Source organism: Hypanus sabinus, chromosome 21 (genome assembly GCF_030144855.1).
Source record: "Hypanus sabinus isolate sHypSab1 chromosome 21, sHypSab1.hap1, whole genome shotgun sequence".
In the NCBI taxonomy this organism is placed as follows: Eukaryota; Metazoa; Chordata; class Chondrichthyes; order Myliobatiformes; family Dasyatidae; genus Hypanus; species Hypanus sabinus.
The window spans coordinates 18,793,509-18,806,334 of record NC_082726.1 but is presented as its reverse complement, the minus strand read 5'-3'; the positions used below and the strand labels follow the sequence as shown (position 1 = coordinate 18,806,334).

At 40.7% G+C, this 12,826-nt stretch overlaps 1 protein-coding gene across 6 annotated transcripts in view; it reads right to left on the bottom strand.

The window, feature by feature from the left end:
* LOC132378833 (cytoplasmic polyadenylation element-binding protein 1-like) overlaps window positions 1-12,826 on the bottom strand; it is a 98,570-nt gene that overhangs the window by 6,583 nt on the left and 79,161 nt on the right. For all 6 annotated transcript variants that reach the window (XM_059946082.1, XM_059946081.1, XM_059946078.1 and 3 more), the window contains 2 exons: window positions 6,426-6,624; window positions 19-113 (listed from right to left, as the gene is read on the bottom strand). In XM_059946082.1, coding sequence (XP_059802065.1) covers window positions 19-113; window positions 6,426-6,624 — 294 coding nt within the window. The remainder of the gene's footprint in view (window positions 1-18; window positions 114-6,425; window positions 6,625-12,826) is intronic.

Genomic DNA, 12,826 nt, shown 5'->3' with positions numbered 1-12,826 from the left:
CTTAAAAACACAATTTACCTTCTTTGTGAACTTTGGAGTCTTTATCTCTACAAAGGCAGCTCCAACTGCATTCAAGTAACTGCGTTGGTTATTAAAGGTGACTCGACCAGAACCTAAATACAAATCAAGCTAAAGATTCAATTAGCCACCAAAACATCAACAATGAATTCTTTAATGATTTAAAAACCTTGATACTTGTCAGACTTTCCAAAGCATCATGTACAAATTACTTGCATTGCAATTATATTTAGTTATCCTTTAATATTCCATGGAGCAAATTTACATTTATTTTAGATCCCAGATCAGGTCTTCAACCTTTCAAAACAACCACCAAATGAAAACAAGATTTTGATGTCATGCAAAGTTTGCACCATGCAATTTTGATCATTACATTAAACACCAAGGGGGAAACAGCATTGCCAGTAGTTCCCAATGGTTAAATTGTTCAACAAAATCAAAATCAAAGCCATCCCATTTATAGGCCTGAGACTTTAAAAAATGGTTCTTTGGCATAATATCAGTGTCCCTTTCATGAGTTTGGGAAAACAATCTTTACAGATACATTGCTACCTCTGAAGGATATTACTAGGAACAAGTACACTAACAAAATTGATGCTAAGGGGTCAACATTATACACAGGAATAGTTTACTGATGACATTGGAAACATTGTGCAAAACCCGACTCTTCTGGTGCACCTGGAACTTTGATGCTAGGCGAAGTTATACACTATGAAGAATCTGGCACAAATTACTACTCAACTCTGGAAGAGCTGCCAAAGTGGACTGGAGTTACATAGGCTACGTTAAGGAGTGGAGCTCAGAAATGTACCCCGGCTGGTGTGCCAAATGCAGGCACTGCCAACGACAGGCAAATACTGCTTCAGATATCAATATCCCATGTTAAATGGATAGAAGCTGTTTCCATTTAACTGTATAACTCACTACAGCCAAAGGGATTCTATAGTAAGCAACCTGGCAATAAGATTACTAGAGAAAATGTACCAGCCTAGTGTGACTACTACCAAAAGGAGAAAATTTCCATTGCATCCAGCATGAGAAATGATAATCCATGGCACCCACTGGCTGCTCTACCCAACATCAACCCTTAAAAGCATCTCTCCACATCAAGTTGTAGGGAGATTGAATGCTGGGGAAGCACCAGTTGAGGGCAGATATTTGAGTGTTTTTTCTACACAGCAGTAAGCAGCCAGGACAAACATCCTCTTTCACTTACACAGAAGTATTATCTGGGAGTGTTTGGACAACTGAATAAAGCATCCTATTATAAGCCAATCTCTGAAAGATTACGTCAAGCAAAGCCAGAATACAAATACAATGAAAATTCAGTGTATGAAGTTGTAGACAAAATGTTGGATCAAGCTGCATGTAGTTACTGCTTTGCCAGCTGAATTTTTAAAGCCACTTAATACTGGCTCTGAATGCTGGCCTATTTACAATGGTTCATACAAGTTTTTTGGGTATTTGGTCATAAAACAGAGCTATCTGGAAACAGAAATTTATGGTTTAACCACTCTTACCAGAATGTGGCAATATTTGCACACATTCAAAAATTTAAACCAAATTAGTGCGAGGTCAAGTTCAAGGAATATGATAGCATCCTCCAAACTTTCCCTTGCAGAAATTATACCCTGGTTGAGGGCTTCATAGGAACAGAAATGTGAAGGAATTTATTGCAATCTTCAAATATTTGTAAAAAAAAGTGTTCCAACAGATCAAGCAAACTCCTTGAATTTTTGTTTTATGACTGATCTCAACAAACCTTAGCACTACAGAGAAAATTAATTAAAATACACTGATCATTTAGTATTACTTTAGTGTAAGGTTGTCTGATCTACATCAACTTGAACCAAGTTGATAGTTTCAGATCCTATATTAAACAAGCAATTTAATCCAAAAGCACAATGTTTAGGATAAACAAGAAACTTGATCATTCCTTCATCTCAACTAGCATCAAATCAAAATACCATAGATCTGAACACAAATAGATATGTTTCTAATGTTACCTGATAATAAAAGCAAAGGTTAAAGTGTGATGCTTTCTCAGTAGCAAGGGTTAAACATTTAACTGGTGCCACATTCTCTACATTCTTAAATTTCCAGCCCATTTTCAGATAGGTTAGATTTCTGCCACAAAGGTAGTATTTTAAAGAGTATTTAAAGAGGAGGAAGGGTCAAACCAGAACAGATCCAAGTAACAAGTCTACCAGATCATACCTCTTTTATAATGCAGTGTACAGGATTATGTTTATGTTGAGGCCTCAAGAGACATTGTACAGAAGGAGCTTGCAACAGAAACATCTAGTCTAAGTTGACTGTGGATTTAATTTCTTCTAAATGAGTGCTAAAATAAGCTAGTAAACATTGTTTCATATTTACATGGAGCATTTATTAGCTAAAATTTTAAAACCTCCTCCAATTGAGCATGCAAGGGCACTGATTGACATCTTACCAGCTGCACAACCTTTCATTTGTAATTCTAAAGGTCATAACTCCCATCAGAATGGGAGACCACTGAAGCAATACTAATATAATGCATAGCAATTTCACTTGTTCAAAGCCAACTCGTCTCAAATTCAACCCATACAGGGTATTGCAACCTGTACAAAATATCCAGATCAGAAGATTGGAACTAGAGGGCTTTGAACAGAGTTCTTTAAATGAAAGCTATATTAAATAGATTATACAAATAACATTCTGTACAGTTAAGAGCAGAATTTGTTAGCTATATTAGCCTTTGAAAACATAACATTAAAATACACATTTGCACACTAACTTGCAGCCCCAGCTTTATTCAAATTGTTATATTTCCACCAGCATCTTACACCCCCTCAGGAATTGACCTCTCCTACATGTAGTACAAAAGATTCTGACAGACCTCTTAAAAGGAATTAGAAATATTGGTCCATTAATGAGATCACTAGTAAAGGTCATATTTCTAGCTTAAATACATTAACCTCAACATGCCTGAAAAGTAATGGAGACGAGACTATTCCTAATCACCAGCTACAAGGGGAAAAACATACGTTTGAGTCAAATTGAGCCACTTGTCAAATTCAAAGTGAGGTTACACACAGAAATGGTCAACAGTAAGCAGAATGAGCATCAGCTCCTGTGGTAAAACAGACAGACATACTTTATTGATCCCGAGGGAAATTGGGTTTTGTTACAATCGCAACAACCAAGAATAGTGTAGAAATGTAGCGATATAAAACCATAAATAATTAAAATAATAGGTAAATTATTCCAAGTGGAAATAAGTCCTTGACCAGCCTATTGGCTCAGGGTGTCTGACACTCCGAGGGAGGAGTTGTAAAGTTTGATGGCCACAGGCAGGAATGACTTCCTATGACGCTCAGTGTTGCATCTCGGTGGAATGAGTCTCTGGCTGAATGTACTCCTGTGCCTAACCAGTACATTATGAAGTGGATGGGAGACATTGTCCAAGATGACATGCCAAATGAGTTTGTTGATTCTGTTGGTGTCTGCTGCCCCAGCACACAACAGCAAACGTGATAGCACTGGCCACCACAGACTCATAGAACATCCTCAACATCGTCCAGCAGATGTTAAAGGACCTCAGTCTCCTCAGGAAGTAGAGACGGCTCTGACCCTTCTTGTAGACAGCCTCAGTGTTCTTTGACCAGTCCAGTTTATTGTCAATTCATATCCCCAGGTATCTAATCCACCATGTCCACATTGACCCCTTGGATGGAAACACAGGTCACCGTTGCCTTAGCCCTCCCCAGATCCACCACCAGTTCCTTAGTCTTTTTCACATTAAGCTGCAGATGATTCTGCTCACACCATGTAACAAAGTTTCCCACCGTAGCCCTATACTCCGCCTCATCTCCCTTGCTGATGCATCCAACTATGGCAGAGTCATCAGAAAACTTCTGAAGATGGCAAGACTCTGCAGTAGTTGAAGTCCAAGGTGTAGATGGTGAAGAGAAAGGGAGACAGGACAGTCCCCTGTGGAGCCCCAATGCTTCTGACTGCTGTCTGACAGTGTTGCAAGCGCACGTACTGTGCACTGTTACTTACATCTGCAATATTAAGTACCTTTGTATCATTGCCAAACCTTTCCATCCACAATCCATTTATAAATAATGAATAGTTGTAGCACTAAAAGATCCTTTCAACAGTAATCCTATCAATACCAAAATCAGCACTGCCCATTATTTAAGCATTTGCAAAATGTCTTCTAAAAAGTAACAGACCACCACTGCCTGCAAGTTGTACATTCTGATGACCATGTGGATTTCCTCTGAGTGTTCTGCTTTCCTCCCATAGTTCAAAGATACACCCACTGGTAGGTTAATTGGTCATTGTAAATGGCCCTGTAATTAGGCAAGGATTGAATCAGGGAATTGCTGGGCAGTACAGCTCAAAGGGCCAGAAGGGCTTTTTCTGCACTGTATCCCAATAGATTCCCATCCACAAAATCAAACAGGTTTCTCGGGTAAATTGGATTTAGCACTTGGCTTAGTAGGTGAAGACAGTGGTAGTACATTGTTGTCTCTCTGAATGGGTCTTGGGTGGGCCTGTGACTAGTGGAGTACTGCAAGGATCAGTGCTGGATCTATTGTTGTTTAACATCTATATTATTTAGATAAGTGGTACATTGCTTTAGCAAATTTGCAGATGGCACCAAGATTGGTGGGGGCATAGTGCACAGTGAGGAAGGCCAAAGCTTGCAGCATTATCTGGACCAGCTGGGAGAGTGAACTGAAGAATGGCAACAGAATTTAATGTAGACAATGATGTAGCATGTTGGTAGGACAAAACCGGGTATGACTTGCACATTTAATGCTGGGGCACTGAGATGTGTGATAAAACAAAGTGACCTGCAAATACAGATCCTAATTCCTTGAAAAGTGTTATTATGGATAGATCGGGTTGTAAAGAAGACTTCTGCCACAATGGCCTTCAAAATGGGGGCATCGAGTACAGGTTCTGTTGAAGTTGTATAGGATGTTGCCAAGGTTGAATTTGGAGTACTGTGGGCAGTTTTGGTCTCTTAGTGACAGGTAAGATACCAACAAGCATGAAAGAGTACAGACAATGTTTACAAGGATGTTGCTGGAACTGGAGAACCTGAGTTACAGGAAAAGGATGATTAAGTTAGGAGTTTATTCTTTTGTATGTAGGTGAGGGGAGATTTGATATAGGTGTACACAGAGGGGGTATAGATAGGGCAAATACAGGTTTCATTCTGAATTCCAAAGGTGTACAGCTAGGGTTAGAGAGTTGTGGGCATGCCATGTCTGAAGCATAGCAAACATGCAGGCTGCCCCAGCACAATCCATTGACTGTTGGATATTGATGCAAAACAATTATATTTTATATTACATTATGTATGTGACCGATAAACCTAGCACTTTAAAAAGTTTTATATACTTGCAAGCTTTGACTCTACCCACAAGATTGAGCAAGACCAAAACTAGAGGTCATAGGTTTAGGGTAAGGGCAAAATAGAAGGGGAATCTGAAGGGAAACTTTACTCAGAAGGTGGTGTAAGTGTGGAATGAGCCGCCAGAGGTGTTGGATAGGTAAACATATGGTTGGAGTATGGAGGGCTATGGTCTAGATGTAGGTTGAATGGAGTAGGTAGAACAGTAACAGATCAGCACAGACTAGATGGGCTGAAGGGCCTGTTTCTATACTGTATAGCTCAATGACTGACATGTACTTGATAATTTCACAGGTTTTAGTTTTGAGGAAGCCTTCAAAAAGCCTTCAGCTCATTCGTCTCCATTTCCTCATTTTTCCTTCACTTTAGTGAGATGATGCAACACCTATGCCAGCTTTGCAGTTCCTTAACTATAACCCCCTTTCATCTGGACACTTCCCTAAAACACTTTTCCAGGGAACATGACCACCTTAACCTTAGCTCAATTCATTCAAGTTCCTTGGAATGTGTAAAGTGCTATCTGCTTTTGCCAATTATTTTTTGAATGACATTATGAGTTTAAAAATAAACTAGCATCCAACAGTCAACAAAGCAAATCTATTATACACAACCCATAATTTAGACTCAATTAGACTAAACAACAATGTCCTTCAGATACACGTGTACAATGTTGGCAAGAATGCCAAGAGCACAAATTAGTTGTTAGTTCAATTATGGTAACATGCAAGGAATCCAAAATTTCTTTTGCAGCTTATGATTAACAGACCCAAATTTGTGGAAGATAACATACTTGGAAGTAGAATGCTCAGATTGAAGCAGGAAAAACCTACACCAATTTAACAGCAAACTTGAACATCACTAAAAACATCAGCACCGATAAATCTTAAAAGATCACATCACTGAAACAATATTTCAATTTCAAACTGATGTACCAAGAGACAAATTTAAAATGAGATACATCAGAATACACTGGGAACACCCAGTAGAAACATACCAATTGGATACTTGTGCTTGTCCGTATCAATACCAGCATATACCACTCCACCAAATAAATCATTCATGATTGCTGCCAGGGCCTCTGCATTCAACATTCCATGCAATGCTCCAACAAAAACAGTTTTACTGGGATCCAGGCGCTGGGACGGGCTGTGAACAAAATTGCTGTCAGAAAGGACCCAAGGTATGACCTGCACCTGCAAAATTTTAAAGAGCAGAGAGCAAAGGTTTACAGTTTTCAACTGCCTTTCAAAACTGTCTCTTATCCTTTAAACTGACAGATTAATAAGACTAGCCAAATTACAGATGGAATAAAGGAAATTGCCACCATGCTTTTGCCACATTCAACTTTGTTCAAGCAGCTCCATGACCTTTGGCACATACAGGAAACTGAGGTGGTGATAGGAGCTGCAGGGAGGAAGTCACCCCCACGTTGCAGAGGCAAGTACCTAAGTGTCTGTCAGAAGGAGAGGGACAGGAAGTGAGCAGCCACTGCAGAATACCCTGTGGTCCTTCCTCTAAATAAGTATACCACTTCTGATCATTGTGTGCGCGCGCACGCATGAAGAAATTACCTAAAGGGGGAGCCACAGCAACGGGGTGGGGTGGAGGGAGCAAGTGGAGGACTGTAGTAGTTATACTACTTTAAGTGCATGGCAGGTGATGGGACTTAGTTGCAGCCAACAGGCTGAGTATCAAAACATTAGGGATGCAGAATCAGAAAGGATAACAAATACAGTACTCAAAGGTGTTGGATCTAAATGCATGTAGTACAAGAAATAAGCTGGATGATCTTGTTGCACTATTACAGATTGCCAGGTATGATGTTGTGGCCATCACTTAAGTGGCTGAAGGATAGCTGTAGTTGGGAGCCAAATGTCCAAGGTTACAGGTTGTATCAGAGGGATAGGAAGGTAGGCATAGGGGGTGGTGTGGCTCTACTGGTAAAGAATGGCATCAAATCAGTAGAAAGATGTGATGTAGGATTGGAAGATGTTGAACCCTTGTGGGTTGAGTTAAGAAACTGCAAGGGTAAAAAGGACATTGATGGCAGTTATATACAGGCCCCACAACAGTGGCTGGGAGGTGGACCACAGATTACAACAGGAAATAGCAAAAGAGCCAAAAGGGCAATGTTATGGTAGTCATGGGAGATTTTAACATGCAGGTCGATTGGGAAAATCAGGTTGGTAATGGGTCTTGAGACAGTCTGTTGAATCCTTGAGATGGCTTTTTAAAGGCAGTTTACTGTTCAGCCTACTAGAAGATCTGCTAAACTAGATTGGGTGTTATGTCATGAACCGGAGGCAATTAGGGGGCTTAAGGTAAAAGAACCCTTAGAAACCAGTGATCACAATATGATTGAGTTCAACTTGAAACCCGACAGGGAGAAAGTCTGATGTAGCAATATTTCAGTGGATTAAGGGAAATCAGTGGTATGAGAGAGGTTTGGTCAAAGTAAATTGGAAGGAGCTGCTGAGAGGGATGTCAGCAGAGCAGCAATGGTTGTTTCTAGGGGAAAATGGAGGAAGGTGCAGGACATATTCCAAAAATAAAGAAAACTGAAATGGTAAAATGGTACAACCATGGCTGACGGGAAGTCAAGGCTATTGTAAAAGCATGAGAAGGGGATACAAAGCAAAAATGAGTGGAAAGAGAAGATTGGGAAGTTTTTAAAAACCTACAGAGAGCAACTAAAATCAGAAGGGAAAAGATGAAATATGAAAGCAAGCTAGCAAGTAATATCAAAGTGGATAGTAAAAACTTTCAATGTTAAAAATAAGTAATGAGAGTGGATATAGGACCATTAGAAAATGAGGCAGGAGAAATAATAATGGGGACAAGGAGATAGCTGATGAACTAAATGAGTATTTGGTATCAGTCTTCACTGTGGAAGTCACTAGCAATGTGCCTGATGTAGTGTGTGAAGGAAGAGAAATGGGTGCTGTTACTGTTACAAGGGAGAAAGTGCTCAAAAAGCCGAAAACTAAAAATACACAAGTAACCTGGACCAAATGAACTGCACCCCAGAGTTCTGAAAGTGGTAGCGTTAGTGATTGTGGTGGCATTAGAAATGAATTTTAAAAGATCATTGGACTCTGGCATGGTACCAGAGGGCTGGAAAATTGCAAATGTCACTCCACTCTAAGGAGGGAGACAGCAGAAAGGAAATTAGATCATTTAGCCTGACTTCAGAGGTTGGAAAGATGCTAGAATCAATTGGCAAGGATGAGGTGATGGAGGACTTAATGATATGAGTACAAAGTCAACATGGTTTCCTCCATGGAAAATCCTGCCTGATGAACCTGTTGGAATTCTTTGAACCGATTACAAGTAGGATAAAGGGTGGATGCAGTGGATATTGTATATTTGGACTTTCAGAAGGCTTTTGACAAGGTGCCACACACGAGGTTGCTTAACAAGTTAAGATTTCATGGTATTACAGGAAAGTTACTAACATGATTAGAGCAATGGCACATTGGTAGGAAGCAGTGAGGGGGAATAAAAGGATCCTTTTCTGGTTGGCTGCCAGTGACTAGTGAGGTTCTACAAGGGTTGGTGTTGGGACCACTTAGGTTTATGCTGCATACAAATGATTTAGATGGAATAGATAGCTTTGTATCATTGCAAACTTGGCAACAAAGATTAGTGGAGGGGCAGGTAGTGTTGAACAAACAGGTAGGATGCAGAAGGAATTAAAGTAGGAGAATGGGCAAGAAAGTGGCAAATGAAATACATTGGTGGAAAATGCATGGTCATGCACTTTGATAGTAGAAATAGATGTGTGGACTATTTTCTAAACCGGGAGAAAATCCAGGAATCTGAGATGCAGAGGGACTTGGGAGACCTTGTGCAGAACACCCTGAAGGTTAATTTGCAGGTTGAGTCAGTGGTGAAGGCGGCAAATACCACTCATTTTAAGAGGTCTAGAATACAAGAGCAAGGATGTGATGCTGAGGCTTTATAACAGCACTGGTCAGGCCTCACCTTGAGTATTGTGAACAATTTTGGGCCTCTCATCTTCGAAGAGATGTACTGGCATTGGAGAGGGTCCAGAGGCGGCTCACAAGGATGATTCCAGGAATGCAAGGGTTATCATACAAGGAATGTTTGATGGCTCTGGGTCTGTACTCACTGGAATTCAGAAGGATGGTTGGGGGTGAGGGGGGAGGAGAAGGGATCTCATTGTCTTTCAACATTTGAAAGGTTTCAAAGTAGTTGTGGAAAGGATGTTTCCTAAGGTGGCAAAGTCTAGAATAAGAGGGCATAGCATCAGGATACAGGGGTGTCCATTCAAAACAGATGGAGAAATGTCTTTAGCCAGAGGGTGGCAAATTTGTGGAATTTGTTGCCACATACTGCTGTGGAGGCCAGGTCATGGGTGCGTTTAAGGCAGAGATTGATAGGTTCTTGACTGGACATGGCATCAAAGGTTACGGGGGGGAAGTCTGGGAACCGGGGTTGAGGTGGTTGGGGGGGGGGGGGGGGGAAAGCTTAACATTCAATGATATGCATTGTATCAAAGGATAGGCAGAAGGGGTAGGGCAAATCAGTTGGTAAAAATTTAAATCAAATCTTTAGAAAGGTGACCAAGGACAAGAGACATTGTGGGTAGAGTTAAGGAACTGCAAAAGGTAAAAAGACCTTAATGGCATTTATACACAGACCTCCAAATAGCCAGGATGAGGGCTACAATTTAAACAAGGAGATAGAAAATGCATGTCTCAAGGGCAATGTTGCGCTAGTCACAGGAAATTCCGATATGCAAGTAGATGGGGGGGGGGGGCAGAAATCAGATCAGAGCTAATTTTGGACTCAGAAGTTATGAGACAGTTTTTTTTAAAAAGATCAATCCTGTCAATTGGCTGTTATGCAATGAACTGGATTTGATTAGGGAGTTAAGGTAAAGGAACCCTTACGAGGCAGTGATCACAATTTGATAGAACTCACTCTGCAAATTTGAGACACTAGTCAGATGTATCAGTATACAGTGGAGTAAACAGAAGTACAGATACACAAGAGACTAGCTGACCAAAGCTGATTGGAAGGGGACACTAGCAAGGATGACAGTAGTACATTACAATGGCTAGAGTTTCTGGGGGCAACTTGGAAGGAGCAGGATACATAACAAAGTAGTTGTATTCTAAAGGCAAGATGATAAAACCATGGCTATTAAGGGAAGCCACAGCCAATATGAAAGCAAAAGTGAGGGCATAAAATAGAGCAAAAATTTGTGGGACATTAGAGGTTTGGAAAACTTTAAAATCAATAGAAAGAAACCAAAAAGCTATTGGGGCAAAAAAAACAACGAAATATGAAGGCAAGCTTGCCAATAATCAAAGGATACCACAAGTTTTTTTTTTAACCCCCAGATACAAAGAGTAGATATTGGACTGCTGGAAATTGATGTTGTAATGGGGACAAGAAATGGCAGATGAACACAAGTATATTACATCAGTCTTCACCGTGGAAGACACCAGCAGTATGCCAGATTAAGTAGTGAGTGTAGCTGCTGTTACTAGGGAGAAGCTGCATGGGAAACAAAGATTTGAGGAAGATAAGCCACCTGGACGAGATGGATCACACCCCAGGTTTCTGAAAGAGATAGCTGAAGAGATTGCGGAGGCATTAGTAATGATTTTTCAAGAATCACTAGATTCTGGCATTCCTCCAGAGGACAGGAAATTTGCAAATATTACCACTGTTCAAGGGAAGAGGCAGAAGGAAAATAAGCTAGTTAGCCTGACCTCAGAGGATGAGAAGATAGAGTTGATTAGCAAGGATAAAGTTTTGGTATACTTGGAGGCTCATGGTAAAATAGCCAAAGTCCTTAAGGGAAAAATCTTGCTTGAACAACCTGTTAGAATTATTTGAGGAAATAGCAAAACAGACAAAGAATCAGTGGATGTTGTGTACTTGGATTTTCAGAAGGCCTCTGACAAGGTACTGCATATGAGGATGCTTAGCAAAATAAGAGCCTATGGTATTACAGGAAAGATACTAGCACAGAGCATTGGTTGATTGGTAGGAGGCAAAGATGGTAATAAAGTGAGCCTTTTCTGATTGGTTACTGGTGACTAGTAGTATCCTGCAGGGTCTGTGTGGAGACCACTTTTTACATTGTAGTTTATTGATTTGGACAACAGAACTGATGGCATTGTGAATGACACGAAGATGGTGAGGGGCAGGTAGTGTTGAGGAAGTAGGGAGGCCACAGGAGAACTTAGTTTAGGAGAAAGGGAAAAAAAGTGCAAGCTGGAATACAATGTCAGGAAGTGTATGGTCATGTGCTTTGGTAGAAGGAATACAAGTGTAGATTGTTTTCTAAATTCAAAAATCGGAGGTGCAAAGAGATTTATAGTCCTTGTGTAGAATCCCCTAAAGATCAACTTGCAAGTTGTGTTGGCAGTGAAGGAGCCAAATGCAATGTAAGCATTTATTTTGAGAAGACTAGAATATAAAAACAAGGATGCAATGCTGATGCTGTACAAGGCACTGGTAAGGCTTCACTTGGGAGTATGAACAGGTTTGGGCTCTTGTCTGGGAAAGGATGTGCTGATATTGGAGAGGGTTCAGAGGTTTATGAAATGATTTCAGGAATGAAAGACTTATTGAGGAGCATTTGCTGGTCCTGGGCCCACACTCATTGGAATTTAGAATGAGGGAATTTCATTAAAACCTAAAGAATGCTTAAAGGTCTAGATCAAATAGATGTGGAGAGGATGTTTTCTACAGTGAAGGAGTCGAGGACCAGAAGCACAACCTTAAAATTGAGGGACACCTAATTTAGAATATAGGTTAGAGGAATTTCTTTAGCCAGAATGCAGTGCACCTGGAATTCACTGGAGGCCAGGTCATGAGGTATATTTAAGATAAAGGTTGATAGATTTTTGATTAGTCAAGGCATAAAGGGTTACAGGAAGAAGGCAGGAGAATAGGGTTGAGGGGGAATGGATCAGCTATGGCCAAATGGCCGAGCAGACCCCATGGTCCAAATGGCTTAATTCTGCTCCTAGGCCTTTATGACCTTAAAATTGATTCAACATAAACATGATTTCTGGCTCCCCATGCAAACCAGCTTGTGTCCTTACTCAGCTATGAGCCATCATTTAGGGCTTTGAGTGAACAGTATACCACAGGGTGGAATCCGATCCTCTGTTTAAGAATTGGAGCTGTATTCCTAATCTGGAGAGATAATGGGAGTGCCGTTGTCAATTAATAACCCACACCTACTGGATGGTCTGCAAAACAACCCTAGCCACTATTTTTCCTCCCACAGCCACTGCTACTGACTGAACCCCAGCCAAACTGTTTCCTCCTCAGATTCAACAGTCAAGTGCAGCAAGCAGTGTAGCACTCAGGACAGATGGCCTGGGTAAAACAATGTACAAATTTCCT